The 22,905-nt window shown below is 36.5% G+C and overlaps 1 protein-coding gene across 1 annotated transcript in view; it reads left to right on the top strand.

The window, feature by feature from the left end:
- LOC133520241 (terminal nucleotidyltransferase 5C) overlaps nucleotides 1-22,905 on the top strand; it is a 380,723-nt gene that overhangs the window by 37,900 nt on the left and 319,918 nt on the right. Inside the window, exon 2 of the mRNA XM_061854618.1 lies at nucleotides 10,604-11,049. Within this exon, the coding sequence (XP_061710602.1) occupies nucleotides 10,672-11,049 (378 nt within the window). The 5' untranslated portion in view covers nucleotides 10,604-10,671. The remainder of the gene's footprint in view (nucleotides 1-10,603; nucleotides 11,050-22,905) is intronic.

Below are 22,905 nucleotides of genomic sequence, written 5' to 3'. Positions count from 1 at the left end.
TAACGATTTCGCTGAAATTTGGTATATGGGGGTTTTTGGGGGTATACAATCTATCTAGATTAGTCTTATGTTTGGGAAAACGCGTGTTTTCGAGTTTTCATGCATTTTTCTTTCGACGCAGAATATGGTCGCTAATTTCGTGTCGCCGGCCACTGTCCGTCTGGTCCAGCGGGTTAAGACGCGGATGGCTAGAAACGAGTGATCAGGGTTCAAATCTCACCCGGTGACTAACTTTTGTTTTTTTTTATATGTTCAAGTTTATATATAATTTTATGTAGATTATCACCTATATACCACCATATTACAATACATAGTTATAACCGAGCAAAGCTCGGTCGCCCAGGTACTGTTATGTTATGGTGGTAAGGTAACATATATCAACTTCGAAATATGTTCGCTGGATGTTTCATTTACCGAATTTTCATTTGACCGAACGCGTGTTATTTCAAAAACCGTTTTAAATTTTCCAAACTGCAAAATCAGAAATCAGAAATTTCTTCAAAAAATCATCGCATTTATTCGTGATAAATTATAACATACAAAACTGTAGCATAACAAAAGAAATTTTTAAATAAGCTCTAAGTTTTGAACAATAGGTACAGAAAATATGAAAAAAATCGTGAAACAAAACTATAGCGAACATGATCGGTCCAGTCGTTTTTGAGTTATTTCAAAAAAATCTTCTCTGCTTAGTAAAACGACGTACGCTATAAATAAGGTACTGCCTTATCTTGTAATGAACATGATACTAATAGCCCCCGTTTAGCCTATTCTGACAGAATGGTAACTACGGAACCCTTCATCTGATGATGGAGACAGGAGGTGGCCATATGAACTCTGTGATAAAACAACGCAACCTAATTGTGTTTGGGGTTTTTAGAACTATCTCGATGAGTATTAATGCACAAGCATGTGGAAAGAAATGTACAGTCAGCGATAAAAGCTTGTATTAAAATGAAATTTTTGCCAAAAACATTTTGTTTTAAAAGATGTTCAGTACCGACATATTCACCTCGCAGGCATTTTATGCATTTTATGTACTTTTGGTTAATAAAGCAAAATAGCCTCACAGGCTAAACGCTAAAAAATCTGTAGATGCATCTGTGCAATGGTCGCGTCATACTATTCAAACTGAAACGTGTCATGACGCATCACAAACAACAACAATAATACCGTGTATTAATGACCAGTCGGTAAGGATGGTTAGGTAAAAATGCGACGTTCGCGTATTATCTCGTGAAGCTAATGTGGCTTATTATCTGCGATAAAACAGTACTTAACATTTGCTGTATGTAACTGTTGCATCTATTGTATATAAAAATATCAAACTCAATTTCTGTAGATGTATGTATTTTAAATATTTTTACAGTACTACTTTCCCGCACGCGTGCGGGAATGAACACTCCGTGCATATGTCGAAACTTTAAAGAGCCATATATACTGCAAAAGGTTGTACGATACACGTGCGAATAGGTAATTCGCAACTCGTGTCGGCTTAAATCACTCCCTTCGGTCGTGTTTTTACTTATCACCACTCGCTGCGAATTTCCTATTTTCTGCACTTGTATCGTAAATAACTATTTTGGTTTAGTGTACCGTAAAATATGCCTGAGTCAGACTAAGATAACTTAGGCTGCAATTTTGATAGCACAGACTGTGCAAGTGTTATTTTAAACGTCATAATTTCATAGAAGTTTGATTATCGAACCTGCTCCCCAAATTTCACGAGAATAAATATATAAATAAATAAATATTATAGGTAATTATTACACAAATTGACTAAGTCCCACAGTAAGCTCAATAAGGCTTGTGTTGAAGGTACTTAGACAACGATATATATAATATATAAATATTTATAAATACTTAAATACTTTGAAAACACCCATGACTCTGGAACAAATATCCATGCTGATCACACGAATAAATGCCCTTACCAGGATTTGAACCCGGAACCATCGGCTTCGTAGGCAGGGTCACTACCCAGTATCCACTAGGCCAGACCGGTCGTCAAAAACTCAAAAATAAAAAAAAATTGTTCGGAAAGTGTGACCTATAGAAGAGTTTGTGCTTTAAATTACGAAAAGAAACATTGGCTTATGAAATAATACTCTTTCGCTACCTTATGAGAATACTAGGAAGCCGATTATTAGTATAGAATACAGAATACAGACTTTATTGGTAAATATAGACTTAGTACATTTTACACGTCATAAATCTAAAAACTATTGAGTACTTATCTATGTCCTTATCATTATATATAAGTAACAAAACATTATTATAATTACAATTTTAGTATAATTACAATGACATACTGACTGCAATAACAATTGATTTCCTAGCGTTCAGGAAGGCTACCACGAGCTTGTCACTGACCTGACACGTCAGTGTCAGTATTCAATTGTCAATATGTCAATATTCGCTAGCGTGTGCGTACTTTCTTTGCATTTCGCTCGTACTGGCATATTAATGCGAGGAGTTATGTCAGTGACAAGCTCGTGGTAAGGCTACTGATGAGTAATGAAGGATTTTGTAAGCGCCCTGATTCGTCCAGAAACTAGTTAGAAATCAATATATTTACTATTTAGCATTTTAATTTCTAGTTTTAGTTAGAGAGGCAATCAACTAAAATGTACAGTCAACCAATTTGAATCCTAGGCCACTATAGAACCTTGTCGCTTTAACTACTCTATACATGACATGCATCACTCAATAAGCACTGTCGTAGAAGTCATTATGACATGGTTCTATAGCGGCCTAGGAATCAAATTGGTTGACCGTACCCTACACATATCTTGTTCAAAAAGGAATTATCATTTATATTCTAGTTATAAAAATATTACGAATCTGAATCACTGATGAAGTAACTCATTCAATTATTAGGAAAACAAATAGGTTTAGGTCGGCAAGTCAGCTCGCCTAAGCAATTATGTTTCTGCTGACTACACTTCGGATAATAATAGCTTCATTTTGCGGTGAATGGTTCTTGGAACAGGCTAAGCAAGCACGTGTGAACTAGGGAGGTATTTGTAACTGCGGTATCTAAGTTCATTTGACGTTTAACGTTTTACCTTACCTAATCCCCAGTGCCATAAGGCGCACGGTAGGGCAAGGCATTCTCCATACAAACCTTGTGCAAGTTTTATTTGTTCATTTCGGCACTATAGCATTTAATTTAATTTTTTCCTTGTTTATATTGGATATACGCAGAACTTGAAGTAGAAATTTTTCTTAAAAAAATACAAAATACAAAAAAAAATACTTCAAAACCTAACAAAAAAATAAGCATATTTAGCAAAAATAATAACTGTAGCGCGAAACAAACGAAGAAAAACGCGCACAAAGTTTGTATGGAAAGAGCTTGCCTTACCCTTTCTTTGCCTTTAGACGAAAGGGAACGACCACCCCGAAACCGCCTTTCTATTCAAACGTAGTATTTTTATGATAGCTATGCCCGACCGTTTTTGATTTTTTAATTTTTTTCATTATCATAAGATTTAGGAGCATTTAAAATTGTGTATGGAACCTGTTTTTCGCTCCTAATTTTTATTTTATACTTAATAATTAAAAAAAGAAAAACATCAAACATTCGGGCATAGCTATGACTAAAATACATAAAATTCTGTAAAAATATTTTCCATAATATCAATATCCAGGGTTACCCCTGGATATATATGGAATGATAGATATAATATTGCAAAAATTAAATTGTGGTAATTAGTCTGGTTTGTAATTAGAATGTATCAGAATGTGTATCTACGTAGTCATAGACCAAAACTGGCTTGGTGTTCCGATGAATTAAAGACGGTGGTATTCCATGCGTAATTTTGTTTGGCATTTCACCTATAAGCGTCAATAAAAATGACCAAAAACGTAAACAATTTTCTTGACCAGTACCAGTGGGGCGACACTTCTCCTTTCGGCTTTTCCTGGTTCCGTTCGGCTCAGCATTGCTCTAACTTAATTTTGAGGGTTGGCACAACTTGACGTCGTCCCTGTACGTACACGACCACAAATAAAAATAATGACTGGAATTTTGACAACCCTAAATGGCCGAGAGGGATAGTGCCATACATTAGAAAGGGATAGCATAATTTGTCCCTGAATCGCTATCGAACTTCGGTATTTTTTCTGTGCCAGCACTAGAGTTTGCAAGACGGATCTGAAATGTATGGGAATCCGCGGATCCGGATCCAGATCCAGATGATTTCATACATTTCGGATCCGGATTGCAAACCCTACACAGTATACGTTTATTATTCTCAAAATTTTACTAAAATTTTGCCACACTATATGTGACCGCGGCCGGCAAAATGTCCCACTATGTCGCTAACCATAAGGACGAGATTTGCTTGTTATACGAATAACCTGACAAGGCGTCCTCATGACAAGGGACAAAGTGAGACGTTTTGCCGGCCGCAGTCACTTGTTGTCAGGATGACAACAAAAATTCACTAATTACTACCACATGTTCAGAGCCATAATAAACCATATAATAATAACAAGACAACGTTGATTTTTGTTTCATTTTTTTTCTGTAATTAAGGCGAATGCGGGGAAAACCGGCATATAACCTTATTGGGTTGGAGCGGAAACTCGTATTTGGATTCTTACTTTTGCTGTACACAGAAAGAAAGAGCTTCGCTCCTGCTCTAATAGTCTGTAAGTAGAGTATGTGTACATACGCAAGAATTAAAGTTGTCTTGTTGTTTAGGGTTGGCAACGCGCATGTAACTCCTCTGGACTTGTGATACAATATTAATATACTGATTTATACAGAAATTAATTGGTTTATTAGAATACAATTTCTCTAATGAGGACGCCACTGGATGGTCAAATCAGTCTTAAACGAAGTTGCCGCGTTCTGGCTTCATCGAACAGAAAAATAGTATACAGACGTACGCGTTTGCGTCAAGTCTTATTTTGTATGGGATTTTGAGCTTCCAAAACGTCCCCCTTGGCGTGCTGTTTCTAAATCCCATGCGAAATGAGACTTAACGCAAACGCGTACGTCACGTCACGCTATCGAATAAATTTACACTAAGGGTTCAGAAATAGAAAGCTTCAGATCACAATTACGTGTGATGCGGAATATTTCTTATTTTACCGGCCGTATGTAATGTACTATTTATTTCATCCCCCACACGTGCTCGATATTAACCATTCGTCGCCATAATCAGCGCCATTTTGTAAACACGATAACCGCTGTGATGGCGGCGATAACGCGATTAGATTCCGATGGAACGTCGTATCGACCGGAAGCTACGGAGTCGTGAAAGCGCCTACGTTATTGCCCATGAATTTTAGAGTGACAAAAGGAATGAATATTTCGTATTTTATTCATTCATTCATTCATGCCAATACCACGTACATTTATAGTATCTTTTAACCTCAGCACTGAAACCTATGCTGTTTAAAAATGCATTCTACACCGAATAAATTTAGTACCTTTTACTGATCAATGGTTAATCCAGTAGTAATGGTAAAAATCTGTAAATGCTACAGTAAAAAGCACCCAACAATTTTTTTCAAATATTTATCGGATATAAACCCATATAAATTGACTACAAAATTCTGTAGAATCTTTAAAATAGGTACACAAATGAGAGGTAATCTTCAGATTCCTCAGTTTTGTAAATGTCGCTAACTGACAAAAATAGGCACATATTTCAATGAAAATATCCCTTAAGTAACATTCCGATCCCAAGCGGCTTCTCGTCAATCATCGATACCTTTTAACTCGTCTAACATCTGCATAATGAACAGCCACTGAGCAGTTTCTGAAAACAATACCAAAAGGGATTATCTTAGCTGAGAGCTCACATCGCTCAGGACTTTAGGAAATAAGCGCTCGTTCGCCAAGGGACGAAGGAAGTTCTCAAACCAATTACCTACAGAGCTGCGTTTTAAAAGGGACTCTTAGCAATTTCTTGGAACTACATTATTAAATATTTGATCTGTTTTTCTTCGTAAGTTACAGGTAGATGATTGAAATGGCTCTCTAGCTCCATCATGAAAACGGGTTGAAACTAGTAGCGTTTTTGATATAAATGATATGATAGAACTAGTCATATAAACCAAGGCTCGGAAACCGGTTATATTTCCAAACCGTTACTATGTACTTGGTATAAAACCTTTTAATTTCGGTTTCGTTCGTAAAACCGTTATTTTTAAACCGGTTTTTAGGAGAACATTTCCATAAAGTTCTTGTCAGATTAATCGGTTTCTTTTTATGTGGGTGTCTTTGTTTACGTGGCACACTACCAGGCCGGTCGGCCGTCTCGTCGCATGTCGAATAAACCGGTTAATTTAGGCTACAAATGCTACAATATACTTAGTTCTTAAAACGTTCGCGTTCTTATGAAAGTTCGGAGTAAAACAGAAATAAATCGGTATCTACCGCTATTTTTAAAACCGGTTCCTAACCTTGATGTAAACTATGGAAACATACACGGTGATTTTGGAGTCGTGATCCTGAATGTCAATAATGTATTAAGATGATCATACTGAACTGAACAAGTTTTCTCATGGGCATGGGAAATGTAAATCGTGAAAAAATTATACTGTTTGTAGTTTGTACCACATAATATTATCGGAATATTTACGTGATATTAGGCGCCTATTAATCCATACACCACACTAAACGATTCCTGCCTAACCTTTCAACCTACGCGACCTCTGACCTACGTTCGAACCGATTAGTTGTTGTTTCGACAATCAGCCAATCAGCGGTCGAACCCTCTATTCAGCCATTTGGACTAATTGCGGATAGATCCTATCATAATGTGGATATACTCTTAGGTTTAGAACTTTAGATGCTTTGTTAGACATGATTAGGCACATGATTGATTATACAGTCCGTCTAAGATAAATAAATGCTGTTGTGCATTTTATCTGGCAATGGCAACACTGCCATAAACGTCACTGTCAAGTTGGCGTTTATGCAGATGCAGACTTAGATGAACGCTATTTTCATGGTCCTAAATAATACGGTACGCTTGGGCGCGTACCTACTTATTTATTGAATGTAGGTATGCCGAAACTAGCTTACACAAAATCGGCAAAATGGCCGCGTACCTAAGTACACAGTCTAAAAAGGCGGCTTTTATCTAATGTGAGAAGTATCTTCCATTTCCATTGCCATCCGATATCTAAAATTTCATAGCAAAAGTATTTACTTATCATAAATAACTGTAACTTCCGTAGTTGTAGCCTCTTTGTCAGTGAATTTGCCAATGTTATGAAATACCTAGGTGTCCTCGGTGTTTTAATAAACCCAATATTGAAATAAATTAAATAAACTGCTTTATTTCTCAAAAAAATCCTAAGATAAAAAAAAACAACTACACGTCACGGTCATGCACTCCGGATAGTTCCTCTAATTGCCAGCCCTAAAAGTAAGTAGGTACCGAAGTTACAGCCCTAAAAACACCCCTGCATTCGATACAGATAAATAAATGAACTCGAAATGAATGAATTGAACGGAGTGAATGAATGGATGCAACAAGTGACTCCGGGCGACCTTGAACATCGCGTTTTAGACACGCCAATGCCAGGGTTGTCGCGGTTACTACTATCCGATTAGATTTTTTTTATTAATAATTAAAGTAGTTAGTGTGATTACTAATTTTACTTTGTATTTTAATAATAATACATCGATTTAAATTACAATTATCAAGTAGTTAAAATAATTTGTGATAATTGTTCTGGTTTAAAATAATGAACTTGTTAGATACATCTACATCTTATTTGAATTACGTAGAGGTAATCACATAAAACTAAATTACGTACTTATGATGAGAACTAATTGAGATCTTGGGTTTGTTTTTAATATATACTTGTTATTTTCCTGGAAATAGTAACAGATGCATATAAAAAATATTTTTATTGATCATATAACATGTCAACTGCCGGTTTTTCCGATAGCTATTTAACGAGTTATATGCGAACAAAGCTGATAATCATGCGATATGATATGTATTATAGTTAGCCTAAAACATTTTCTATAATGTGTTCTTATTACTAGGAAATATATATTTACCTACTAAAAATATATAATAAAAACACGCTTAGAAAACTTAGGTTCGTTTTTTTACGCAATATCGACCGAATCTTAACATTTTTTCATAATTCGAGTCTATCTACACAATCGTCACACAGTTAATATATCAAACTTTGATCTTAAGAGCTGTATCACCTGCAATGCACCGTGAAGTGGCATATTGCCAAGCAATTTAGGTATGCGGCGCACATGACTCCCCGTGATCTAACATTAGGCACGTAAGGTCGATAATCGCTTACTTCGTCAATCAGCCGTTACGGGCATGGTCTAGAATTAGACGATTGTTGTCCAAATGACAACGAACTCGCTGGCAAACAGCCAGTGAGTAAAATGTGAGCCATTACGGCCCTTTGATGTTAGTGGGATATTGAGAAAGGTGGCGCAATGTCTCGTCAATTCGATACATATACTGGAGGCCCATACTTTTTGACTGATTTGTATAAAATAAAATAAGTGGTACCAACAAAATCGAATAACTTATATAAAAAAATATATATTTTATATACCATAAGTATACCATTTTTTCACTAAAACCTAAGTCATTTCCTATAGAGTGATTTTATTTTAAAGCGTTCATATTGACTGATTATTTTTTGGCGGCAAAAATAATAAAAAATGTTTAATGTTAAATTTTCAGCTAAATAGTAGGTACCTACGTTTACAGTTGGGCTTGGGCTAAACTATTACTATACAATACCTACTTGCGAAAACGACTAGTTTTGTTATAAAGGCTTTTATAACATCATGTTGAGTATTGTATTAGAAAGTATTACAGAAACACTATAAAATGGTCGCAGACAATAGTAACAATATAGTTTCATCGTCTTAACAGCACTATGCCTATAACATATCACGTAACAAACTGAACTTTCCATTATCGGGCCATTTCGCATTTTCCCAACACAATTGAGGCAATTTAATCTCAAACCCCCGTATCCCAAGGTCGATAATACATTGGTAGGTATCAAAACTGGCACTTGTTGCTTGGCATGACCCTGACCCATTTCGAGCGGCGCCATTGCCTGTTGCGCCGGGGGTGTCTCATGTTAGTGAATGGTGTGTTATCTGTGGCGAGGCTGGGACGTTTTTCCTTTGTGGTAACGATGTGATACGGGAACAGAGGGGTTTTTATAGCGACATATTTATAGCCACGGTGCAATTTCGTGAATAAGGAAGTTTTTTTTATCTTATGCTATTACTTAACATAAGTAGGTAGTACGTACTTACAAATATAGATATATTTTAGTACCTACATAAGTAATAATATTCATATAAAACATACAGTAGATATTCCATATGTATATACAGTAGGTATTTTTTTCTTAATTTTATTGCCCGATCATCGAGTATAGATAAGTAAATTTTTAATATTCGATTAAAATGTGTCGCCAAGAGCATATACTCCTATCCTATTTTCTTTCACTATGTAGGTATGTTATTAGAAAAAAAACTGGATTGTTTCGTAGGTATAGTCCTGTAAACCAATTTGCCAGTACAATAATGCGCAAAATTGATTTCAAATTTTCTGTTTTTTTTTACAGATAAATTAGTTTGCTGGACTTTATAAGCGTCTGCTAGCTTTTTAGTCCTATACATAGGTATGTATATTCAATCTGTGGACCATTGAATTGAAACACAAATGAACAAAACATGGCCTCTCGGTGTCCATTGCCGTCTGCTCTAACTTTTTTAATCTCAATTTTAAGCTAGGCCATCGCGTTACGTTAAGCCAGATTTTTTTAAATGGCGCCTCGGGATTAGGTTAGGTGTTCGTTGTTTGTTTTATTAGTGAATTTAGTGAAGGGTTTATATTTATTTTTGTTGAAACGGTAAAACTTTTTTACTATAAATGTATATAGCCGGATTATATGAATTATTATTTAACTGAACTACATTCACGGGAACAAATATTTTTTGTGTACGTGACCTCTGCTTAAGATGCATTACCTATTTACAATAATATATTATTTAGGAGTATTTGTTACTTACCCCCGTATAAAGTAGCCATTTATATTTCAGGTGAAATAACTTTACCACAGTGGTTTGAACGTGGCGGCAATTTTTCAGACTTAAGAAGGAGGATGATTGTCTCCTAGATCCCTAATAGAGGACACATATTCACTACACGGCGTAGCTCATAACATAATAATAACACACTATTGTATCTCCAATATTACGCGCGTCAAATTATAACTACATTAGTTCCTGTCAGGAAATAATACTACTTACCAAAACATTCTCAATTAAATACCATTTTATATTTCAGTACAGTTTTGTAGAAAAAAATCGCGGCTGTTGTCGTTCTTAGCTGAATTAGCAAAGCAAAGCAAAGTTGAACACTGTGGCAACAATTATGACTACATGTGTGACCTATATTTGTTACGTTTTCAATCAAAAAGGTACCATATTGTCATTTGTCGATTAAGCCAACTTTTTATAGTATACTTATGCCAGACACACCTTATTGATAACTGACAATAAGTTACGTTTTGCTTGAAAACGGCACGTTTACATATCAAACTCAGACACTTTTTTTGTTCACAGGGCGCCCATAGTGCAAAACAGTGTCGCAAAACAGTATGTAGTGGACAGTGTACGGCAAAACAGTGAAAATGACCGACATAATGACCGACAACGACTTGACCGACATACCCGACATGGCCGACGAGGACGGCTATGAGTTCGACTCTCTGAAGATCCCCGAAATCGTGACTCCGGACGACATGAACGAGTCAGGGTATCAAGAGGGCTCGGAGAAGAGTTATGGGGATAGGAGGGATTCGAAGGAGGGTTTTGGGGGGGAGGGGGATAGTGACCGCGGGGTGGACGGGGTGTCGAGCGGATGCAGCACGGCGGACGACTGTCCCGTTGTGTCGGTGAACGACGTCGTCGCGTATTATGACGACATCCGACCGCGTCGACGTCATGTGCCGCAGCTGAACTTCTACAGCGTGGATATTGAGAAGATGGCGATGGATGCTGTTGCTCAGGTGAGTGCATTTTTTTTACACAAAATAGCAACCAAAACGGATGTTTGTCCTACTTAGTCGCTGCAATCTTATTAGAGTGGTAGTGGTCATCAGTTAGTCTCGATGAGTGACAAGTTTCGTAGTTGCAAGGTAAAACAGTGTTTTTTGATCGTTGGTTACACTTCACAAGGTGAATGTGTATATAGTTGGTTGGTCTTTACTGAACGTTTAATATGAAATCAAATCAAATAGGAATTTCATCATCATTAAGTTAAATAGATCTCGATGTTTTTTGTATGACAGTCAGCAAAATTAAGAACAGAAATATGTTTTGTGTAAGCATCCTCTCAAAAGATGAACAAACTAACGGACATCAAGTGACGTAATTAAACGATAGTATTACAACATTACTGCACATGATCGTTAGAGATAATAACTACATTATGTCATAATGCCACAATAATGCTAAGTCCGCTCTATTGGGCTACATATCCTCTCACATAACGTTCTTTGACCCCTTGGTGTAATAGACATACATGTACGTTACAACGTAGGTATGCAAAAAATGTTGGTTCTTACTAAACAACTTCTACATAGTAGAGTAGAGAGCGTTTATTCGTGGCAAAATAAAAAAGAAAACAACATATAACATAACATAACATAACATATAAGCCACGAAATGGTTCCGACTCAGCATGGTGCTAGCCTGGCTGGGCTAGCGCTGGTCTTCCGTTGAGACACGATCTTGAACACCATGAAACGTAACACAATATTTACAATAAATATTTACAAAAAGTTACTGTGCGTATGGGATCTCTCAATTCTCAGGGATCTTTTTTTTATTTAGTTCTCTGATTTCTTGAAGACAGATTTGAGAAATTACTGTGTTGTTTAAAAGGGAAATTACACGGTTGGCCCCTTTGTTATCAGATGATGGGATCCTGGAGATATTGAGAGAACTCTTCAAATAAAATATGTGATTTAAGTATTTCTATACGTACATGTATATTTTTGCTCTCGTATAATTATGTCATAAAATTATAAAATTATGGCATAGTCATAAAATTATGGCATTTGAAACTATTTTGTAAACTTTTTTTTACGAGTAAGTTAAATGAGGTCAGCCAGGGCAATTACAGCTATGGGGCAGCAAGAACTGCTCTAAAAATACGGTGGGTTTAGAGCTAGAGCTACTTGTAAACGTGGCACACTTTTGCTAGTCTTAGAAGAGAGTTCACTCATGGAATAAGTGGCTCTATCTCTACTCACTTCTTGTATTTTTGGAGTAGTTGTATTTGTCCCATACTTGCAATTGTCCTGGCTGACCTTGCCTAATTCTTCATTGTAAATGAATTTTTAAATTTGTTTTCTTTGGTGGTGCAATAAAGAAAAATGCGTGAGTGTCGTGGAACACTCGATTGGAACGAAGTTAAGAAGGTCGTGACAGAAACTCGTGACGGAATTCAAGTGTTACCAAGGTGGATATAATTTTACCACAGACACATACTGCTTTTCACATCACATGTGAGGAAATACTTTTCATGTTCATGCTTGTTTCCTTCGTGTTCGAGTTCGTGACCGTGTCTGTGTCCGGGTCCGTGTCCGGGTCCGTGTCCGGGTCCGTGTCCGGGTCCGGGTCCTTGTCCGTCATCCTCATCCTCATTCTTATTCTCAATAGTATGGGTATACTTAGTTCTTTCCACAAAATTAAACTATTTTAACGGATTATATCTCATATACGTTGAATTGATATAATCCGTTAAAAATCAGTATTTTCATGAGTAACTATCGCGGCAAATGAAGACAATTTTTCTACAAAATTAAGTAGGCCGGCCATTGTAATATTATGCAGTAAAAAGCAGTCATTTTATGATTATGTGGCATTGAATATTAGGTAGGTATTTAATTATCTTTTGTTCTGAAATTGAATATAACATAAACAAGCGAATATTTCATTTGAAATAATTACATACCTCTTACACATACAGAAGAACCATCTAGATACGCCACTTTACACAGGTCTCTGCAAATAGATTTTACATTTTCCCCGTTTAAAAGGGATTATAAATCCAATAAATGGGGCTGGCCGGTCGAAGTATTAAACAGATGGCGCCATCATAGCTTGCCCTGTCAATCCCTAGAATTGTGTCAAATTCTTGTTTTTTTTTTGGAATTTTGTGACCTGGATTCCAGTACTTTAAGCCAAATCTCATAGAACAAAACTAGAGACAGGGGCAAGCTATGATGGCGCCATCTATGCAAACCTTTGACAGTTGCCAACCCCATTAGAAAGGAACAAAAGATATGGTTAGCCGCGTGATGCTTGCAACAGAAGATTTGGCGATTGCGCAGGTTTTAACGGTTTTAAGTATACTTTCAAAGTTATTGAGGTAAATAACTTTGAAAGTACACTTCTGTTTAAAATTATGCTAGTCAAATCCCGGCTATAACACTAGCTATATTATGCTATTGTGTGCAGGGTAATCGACATACAATTAAAAATAGATGAATATTGGACATGTTTTCGTGATTTTTTTTCTATAGAGCTAACTTTTACTTTTTAAGGTTTTGCTTAGATTGTCCTCGCCAATATACTTGTAGTTTCCAAGTTTTCTTTACACCTCTTGGCCTTGATTAAAACGTGTAAATTTTTTATATAAAAACTACTTTTACAGGACATATGGTGCTACTTTTCCGTACTAGTGCGTAAATTGGCACATTATGTAACTATGTCGAAAATTTAAAGGGTCATATGTACTGTAAAACGTTGTACGATACATGTGCGAATAGGTAATTCGCAAGTCGTGTCGATTTAAAACACTTCCTTTGGTCGTGTTTTAATTTATCGCCCCTCGTTAAGAATTTCCTATTTTTCGCACTTGTATTATTATTTTGCGGTAGCCTTTTCTTAACTTCATAGTCGTGTGTATTTGAACGATTCCTCCTCAATCATGGATATTATACCTTACAATTATTATAGTTATCGATATTATCTACATATTTTGAAGTTATACATTAATAACGTATGTATTACGACTTTATCACTACACCTTATAAAACAAAGTCCCCCGCCGCGTCTGTCTGTGTGTATGTATGTTCGCGATAAACTCTAAATTTTTTCATTATTTTCATGTGGTTTTCACCTATCAATAGAGTTATTCTTGAGGAAGGTTTAGGCGTAACCCGCGCGAAGCACATCTGTTAAATGTCAAAATGCAAAAAATGTATAATGACATGACTTTATTGAGAAGTACTTAAAAAACTCGTTATTAAAACAAAGAATAAGTATTTTATATTTGAGGTGTACAGGAGTAGGCTCTCCCTTTTTGGTACCTAAAGCCCATAACAAAGAAATAATCACAATAGCCGATTCCCACAAAATTGCATGCATCGGACCTCATTGTCCAGAGGTTCGGTCGTTTGAGCCCAGCAAGTGGCTCAGGCTGCCTTCAGGTCCGATGTCTGCTGAGCTTCCGACCTCGCATAGTAGATCTACGTGGCAATATTGGCGAGAAAAGCTTGGCATCTTGCGACTTGTACGAGCTTCGTGAATCGTCGCACACCCTTGCGTCTACGAAGTGAATTAGAGAGCGATGCATGGATTTACCTATATATCTCTACTATCGTCTAATCTAACTTCAATATCACATATTGCCGTCTTATATAACCTGACCATTATTGGCAAAATAATCAGAGCTTTGTGAACCCAAAATAGGTATGCAATAGTTGTTTGAAGCAGGTCTAATGCCATCCGTGTAACATCAGACGTTCAATCAATCACCAAATGTATCCTTCAGCTTCTCAACCTCCAGTTATGACTTTAGAAAGGTATTAGAACAAAATGTTACACAACGTAGCTTCGTTACAAAACGGTAACTGCCCGCCTTTCTCTCTAACAAACCTACATTGAGGAAAAGTTACCTCAAACGGATACATCGGATACTACAACAAACGAGCTTTATTTTAATTAAAATCTTAATGATCAAGTTCTACTAAGCCCCAATTCCAGCATCAGTTCCGTAAAAGTCCTGAAATATCGGCATTTTATGTCAACTGAAACAAAATGAGAGTTCTTCAGTTGTCCAAAAATAATTCCATCTTTTCACGGAAGATTTCATTTGACGTGATTAAATGTATTTTGCCAACTTTTTAGAACTTTTACATCGACTTTTTCCGCAATTCTTAAAAACCTCTTATTTCAATGGGCACTAAGGTTTTATTTATGAGATTTAAGGTATTTGTTGCAAAGTGGGGACGATGTCATCTTACTCATTGGGTTCTCAATTTGCCAATGAGCTGGGAAGTGGGCCTTTAACTTAAAATATTTGATGACAAAGGGAAGCCGAGAGATGAAAGCAATTCAAAGTTTGTAATAAAACAGCTTATAAAACGAATGTCAATAATTAACTGTTCATATTTTTGGAGTTTACTCCTTAAGAATCGTTTCATATATAAACCCGGGGAATGAAAATGTATGGGGAGTTAAAATTATGTTACGTTTTGTTTCGTGCGCAACTTAACAACGACTAACGACCAACGACTGCATAGAAACATTTTATTTATTCAATGTCAAAAAATAAGAACTGTCAATTGGCGGAGTTTTGATCTTACATTTTAAAATACATATTTACAGTACATATGGGGCTACTTTATAGCACTAGTGCGAGAAGTAGCATATTATGTTACTGTGTCGAACATTTAAAGGGCCATATGTACTGTAAAACGTTGTACGATACATGTGCGAATAGGTAATTCGCAACTCGTGTCGATTTAAAACACTCCCTTCGGTCGTGTTTTAATTTATCGCCACTCGTTTCGAATTTCCTATTTTTCGCACTTGTATCGTAATGTACTATTATAATCGTTTTTACTGAGTAAACTCCAATCGTGCGTCTTTCCGTGTATGTAATGCACACAGTTTGTGTTGTTATTAGTGGCGGATTCGTGGCTCTGTGAGCTGTAGACCTCGCGATAAGATTCATAAGCTTAAAAAATAAATAATACCTAATCACTATGGTCTTAAGTGCCATAGACCCTGATGGTTGGCACTTAAGTCCTTAATGCCAATTTCCAGCATTTTGAACATTTTCCAAAAAACGAAACGACAGAAAAATTCTACCTAACTACTGCACCTAATCACAAAATTTCTCGAGAATTGGTTGAGAATTGCGACGTGTAGATCCGGACATACGAAAGCAGATTGCCCGAGTCAAAACGACCCTCGCTGCTGCTATGGTCAATTAAACCGATTAACGATTACAGTACCTTGACTGTAAGGGCGTCCGCTAGCTGTCGCGGGCGCACGCACGCGGGTGCCAATGTAGGTGCAAGTTAGCGTTGCGCATACTATTTTCATTAACCTGTTCACACTACGCCCTAAGACCCACGCTGGAACTGTCCTATTAATACACTAAAATCGACCGGGATGTAAACCGTGATTACCTTTTATATTGTTTTTATTGAGCTCCCGATATTTCGACGCAGTTACATGCATCGTACCTGCCTAATCCGCCCTCTATCCGCCTGTTGTCTGCCTCTAAATTTAATCAATTGTTTATTTTTCTTGTATATTTTTACTGAGGTGTGCCAATAAAGAGTATTCTATCTATCCATCCTACCTAATTGCGTCTAAAACTGTTATTGTCCTATTAATTTTTTGAATTGTCCGTCAAATTGAAACTTTGCACGAGCATGACCGCAACATTTTGACAAACCTAATGACTATTCCGTTGTTAGAAACTTTTTGCGATTTTCTTGGCTCATTATTTAAAACAATGCGAGTAATGCGACATTAAGCCTTTTTTGGGGTTTCTTACCTGAATCTTAAAACTGTGATTTTAGGTCAACTTCTGATGACATTGATACCACAATAGGGTTGTTTCCATCTACAAATCTTAGGACAGAATTGTATCCCAATAAATTCTTTTGGATTATAAGAACATATTAAACTACTTTTAGGAGACCTGTAATGACCATATTTTTGTAAATATTGAATTTAAAATATCTTTTGGCACACGTCACGTGACCAAACTCGAAACGTCTTTGAAGATTCTGATGACGTCACAACTCTCGGATTGACACTGTTGACAGTTAGGCGATAAACAACAAATGACAAATGTCAGTTGACAGTTCGTATCTTCTACGTGTGTTTGTAGTTATGTGTCAAACCGTAAACTGTGACGTCACACAATTTTCAAAGAGCGTTTTGGGCGCGAAAGCATCTGTCAAAATATATTTTGTTAATTTAACATATTTAAAGCCGTTTTTAGTATAAAAGTTGAATTTTAGGGCAACGTTTAGTTAATATAGAACGTAATACAAGCGTTTCAAAAAATTGGAAACAACCCTATTCTGATGAATTCAGCGACACGCCTCATATGTATAATACTTGAAAAACAATAACCTCATTCTGATGCAGTCGGGTAACGAAGGTACTTTTCCCAAGTCTTTCGAGTATTATATTCTCGTATAAGTACTACGAATGCAATGTAATAGCAAGAAGCTTTCCTGACAGTAAAATTTGATGTGTTTCGGAAGAGAATCTTAGTGCTGCAGAGCATCCAGTAATAAGCTCGAGGTAACGCTGCTACTCTAAAGTAGGTCGGTAAGCATTTATTGTTATAAATTTCTTTCCTCAACATTTCAAACGAAAGTGACGTAGCAACGCAATCTACCAACAAACAACGAATTAATTTGTCGGCATTGGACAGACGATACACCTTGACAAATATAATGGTCTTACGTGCTTCTTTATTAAATTACCACTTTTCTCATCGTTAATTCCAATTCTTAAATTTTATAGCTACTGCTTACGGCACGCAAGATGTTACTCATGCTTTTAAATCTTAACTGCAATTTCAATTAGGTATTGCTTAAACAGTCGAGTGTGGTGTAAGTGTGGAGTGACTCGCCTATATAGATACACCCGACTACGCTAAACCCAAAAGAAGAGATAAAAAGTCACATTCGGATGGCGAGTGCAGCCGTGTCGCTGTTGCACCGTTACTGCAGCAGTTATGACACTAAATATTTTACTGACAATTTCCTTGTGGAACATACACTATCAGTAAGATAGATATTAAAAATTGGACGTTCCCATCCATTGGATAGTTTGTGCTTAACTTAACTATTTTCTACCTTGTTTTAATGGTCATATATAAAAAATAAATAAATATTATAGGACATTATTAACACAAATTGACTAAGTCCCACATTAAGCTCAATAAGGCTTGCGTTGAGGATACTTAGACAGCGATATATATAATATATAAATACTTAAATACATAGCAAACACCCATGACTCAGGAACAAATATCCATGCTCATCACAAGAATAAATGCCCTTACCAGGATTTGGACCCGGGAACATCGGCTTCATAGGCATGTCACTACCCACTAGGCCAGACCGGTCGTATATGTAGTCAATATTACTTAGTTTAGGCTGCGTGTTTTAAATATTGACTGTATTTTGATTATTATAAGTTAGTGTAGATTAAGACGAAAGAGGAGGATCCGTGCGAAATGGCCTTTTCACGTAGTCCTCAATTTACAATAATACAAAAATTGAAAAAAGTCAAACATAGGGGCATAGCTATGGTTAATATACATCAAATCATGTTAAAATATTTTCCATAATGTCATAGACAGAGAGGAAATTGGGGACTACGTTTGTATGGAAAAGCGGCCGTCCTCTTCCCTCTTAAGCGAAGGGAATAAACCATCATCAAGCATAAATGATAATTAATTACTTTTTTTTTTTATTATTAATTTTTAAATGTTTTTTTATTTATTATATTATGTAATTAGTAATGTCTTGTTATCCGAAATAAATGATTAAATAAAAAATAATGAAATAGCTAAGAAATATTACCAGTACAGGGCTTGTGCAGTGCATATAAGGTGAAAAACACGGAGCGGTGTGGCACCTCCTGCCGTGGCGGCACGCGATTGTGACTCGAGCGGCTTGAATTAGTTCTTCACCTAAATCTGCAGCCCTCCGCCTGTGACTTGTAGTGCCGCCGCTTGCGCAACCCGAATCGCCCGACTGTCTTCGTTTCGGCACCGCCGCGTCAATCACCTGCAAATATAATAATTGGACTCCGAGAGGAAGTGCTTTATTAGATTGAGCATTTGATTGTACACCTTGTATGGAGAGTAAAAGTGATTGTTACTTAATAGTAACGGGCGTTTTTGTGGGCTGAAGCTACTTAAAACGAAAGTGTGAAACCTATAATAGATAATAAAATAATAGTAGTAGTAGTAATAGTTATTTGTTTTACAAGGGGGCAAAGTTGTTGTTTGAAATTAATGATTTTTTTTAATTAGCCTGTTTGAGTGTCCCACTGCTGGGCAAAGGCCTCTCCCCTTGATTTCCACGATTCCCGATTTGCTATTTCCTCCGGCCAGTTGTTCAGGAAGCTGTCCAGGTCATCCCGCCATCTCCACCTGGGCCTGCCCCATCCACGTCCCTCTACCGGCATCCACTTGGTGGCTATGCTAGCCCACCTCTCCGGATGCATGCGGTAGACGTGACCGGCGTTATCAAATACATTTGAAAGAACAGTGTATTCAGCCAGCTAATGGGCAGACAAATCTTATATTCATAAATAAAATTAATCTAATGTATACTACATTATACTAAATTTAATAACTATGCGGAATATGGTCAAAATATTTATTTAAAGAGTAAAAAGCATTTTGTACTAAAATATTCTCTTATTGAATTGGGTAATTTATTATAGGTACAATTTGGGTGCCATACCATAAACACTTTTTGCACGCAGGGTTGTTTTCAATTGCTGATATGAGATTTTGTGTCGCTGCCGTGCACTATTATAAACAGGAAATTGATTAATATTTAATTTAAAATACATATTATAAACGTTAGTATTTTAAAAGTAAACCTACATGGTTCGTATGAATTAATGACAGAATATAAAAAAAGCTATAACTCCATAGGGAACAATATAGGCTGTTGTCCTTTAGTACACCTGCATGAAATAAGATCTTTTTCGAGCAAATATGATGAAAAATATCATAAAGTAGACTTTCACTATTGATGAGCACATTATTACCGTGTCTAATTCTTTCGACAACTTTTCTCGCATATCGCCTGCATTCCACATGTGCCTAGAAACTGCAAGCAACAGCGCCCTTGGTCGACATCCGCACACCAATCGATTCGCAACGCACATAGATTCGACTACAATACGGCTTCTTTCTCCCATATCTATTAACCCAACCACCAATACAACTTTACAGAAAATACAACTCTAAAATCATAGCTATAGAATAGCTTATAGCTTGTTTATGATATGTCTTTATGACGTCTTGTAAAGATAAGGTGTGGGCTAGTGACGAAGCGGTAGTAATTAAGTATAGGCATTAGTGCTCAGTTATTTGGCCTTGACGAAGATTCGTTTTCTTCGTTTGCACATATTTTCGATGGCTGATTAGGCGTGACTTGACGGTCGTAATAATGCGCAATACCTGAAGTTAAAGCGCAATACTAAAATGCCTGTTGTTACCTAGTTTTAAACTTGTATATATCTCTTTTTCTGTGCGTTTTTAACTTTATGGTGCACAATTAAGAATATTTACTTAAGTACCTATAAGATATGGACTGCTTTCTTTATATGCTTATATTTTTTCAAATTCCCAGTATGTCACGCAGGCCACGCAGCGAATTTGTTTCGCGCTCGCCTCGCTTTGAACTCTTCCGTTTATCCCCAGTGTGATAAATATGCCCAGTAGGACTAAGATGGTCGGCGCTTTATCATTTGTCACCATGCCTGTCACGTTCTAACAAGTATGTAAGCGCCAAAAACGGGCATAGTGCCAAGTGATAAATATGGAACCATGCTGCCACCTAGACAATCTAGAGGGAACTAAGTTCCGTGTTTTAAAAATCGAATAGGTGCCTTTATTAAATAAACTTTTTCTTATAACTTGTGGACTTGGCTATGGTCTACTGGGTAACTCTTTAACCTTTTCAACGCTTTTCCACACGTGTCAAGAAATGCCATGGACGCCAAAATTTAACTGGTGAAGAGCAAATATGAAGCTTAACTGACAGTAGGAAAGTCGCTTTGACAACGTCCGCCATAGCCTTTTTAATGGTCATTGGCGTCGCGGGCACGACAGACGATGACCGTTTTAGTGGTCTTTGCCGTTGAAAAGGTTAAACCCTGTTGTTATGGCATTTAAATTAACCAAACATGAATTTTTGTGATACTCATTTCCATAATCGGCATTTCTACGAAGCATGACAATACGTGGTGTTTCACGAGGAACCCGAGAAATTTTAATAGTGTATTCCTGATCACATTTAAACACTAAAATGTTTTATAAACTTTTCTGGAATTCGCATAGTTTCAGAGTTAATGCCAATTAAAAAGATAAAAACATATTTTTACATTATTTTTAATGTTCCTTCGTGCTAAACGCCATCTTGATGGTGATGTTGCTACAATGGGTCGTAGTCTAAATATCCTCATTGATAGATGTAAAAAAGTGACAAATAACACTTTGCAAAAACTAGGTTTTACGAAAAATAAGTGAAACGTTATTTTAAGTGACAGATTTACTAATAACATTTTATTTGTATAAAACACCACATAAAAATACATTTAAAAACACGAATAAAATCAAACAAAACACAAATTTACCTAAACTTATATTATAACATTTTTTCCTTCCTTTGGCGTCAGGTCTATAACCGCGAAAAACGAAGTTCGTCAATTGCGGGCATTTTTCTGTCACTCTAATTACGTCTTAGTGAGAGTAAAAGAGAAAGGTCCCCGCAATTTGCGAATTTCGGTTTTCGAGGTAGGCCCCCAGAAATGCGTTGTTAAAATCTTCCGGGTTTCTTGTGATACACCGTGTATAACGTTGTACAAGAGTTCTGCTACCAGACTGTGTTGATATTGTCGCCTGACTGATGGGACAAAACAACAAGAAATAATAGGTAGTTAATTCACCCAATTAAAAGCATAGAGAGACTCGTAAAGTTTTTGCTGTTGTATATGTAAGTACATGAATTATGATATATTTACAGCCATGCATGCTTTATTAAGCATGTTGCACGTAGCATTGCATTAATTAAGCACCTTAGTTGATAGGATTTCACACTGTACTAAACTGCGTTGGTACCGCAAGCAAATTTCACCCTAAACCTTAGTTACACACAAACACAACAGAGTGGAGTACTCTCCTACTACCCATAACAGTCGTAACAACGATTGGAAAACACATTCAATTCTTTACCGTATTCTCGTGTAGTAAAGTTCACATTCACTAGACTTACCTTAGGCTATGGAGTTGTACAGTAGCAGTAATCAGCGAAATTTGGGCGCAGCACAATGCAATTTGTCCTAGGTTCGTCGCGTTGCGTGGACATAGCTTACTGAGATCACAGAAATACCTTTCAATGTAAACTTTTGTTGTGACTCAATTTACTAATATGTTACTAGCTTGATATAATGATTATTGAACCGAATTTGTTGATTTGATAGTTGAATATTACAGAACATACGCCAACACAACTGTGTTGTCGATTTATGGTACCTAAATACTATTATTTTAGTTTCGTTGCAGCGCATCGCCAACAAACTGGTTTACAGTGTGGCGAAACTTTAATTATTGGTACATTGTTTTGTTAAATAAATTTAAAATAAAACGTATAAATAAGCAATAAACAAATCCCGACTGCATGGCTCAAGTGACAGCAAATGCTATTTAATTATGTTTCTGTTGCTATGTGGCATCGTATTATTTTGTCGCGTTTGGTACACCATTTATGATATGATAAAAATAAATATTTTGATTGATTGATTGATAATTATTATAGCGTACATATATATAAAGTAATCAGATGGTT

This window comes from Cydia pomonella, chromosome 8 (assembly GCF_033807575.1).
Source record: "Cydia pomonella isolate Wapato2018A chromosome 8, ilCydPomo1, whole genome shotgun sequence".
NCBI classification, from domain to species: Eukaryota; Metazoa; Arthropoda; class Insecta; order Lepidoptera; family Tortricidae; genus Cydia; species Cydia pomonella.
The sequence above is the reverse complement of the archived record's forward strand: the minus strand, read 5'-3'. Positions and strand labels throughout refer to the sequence as shown.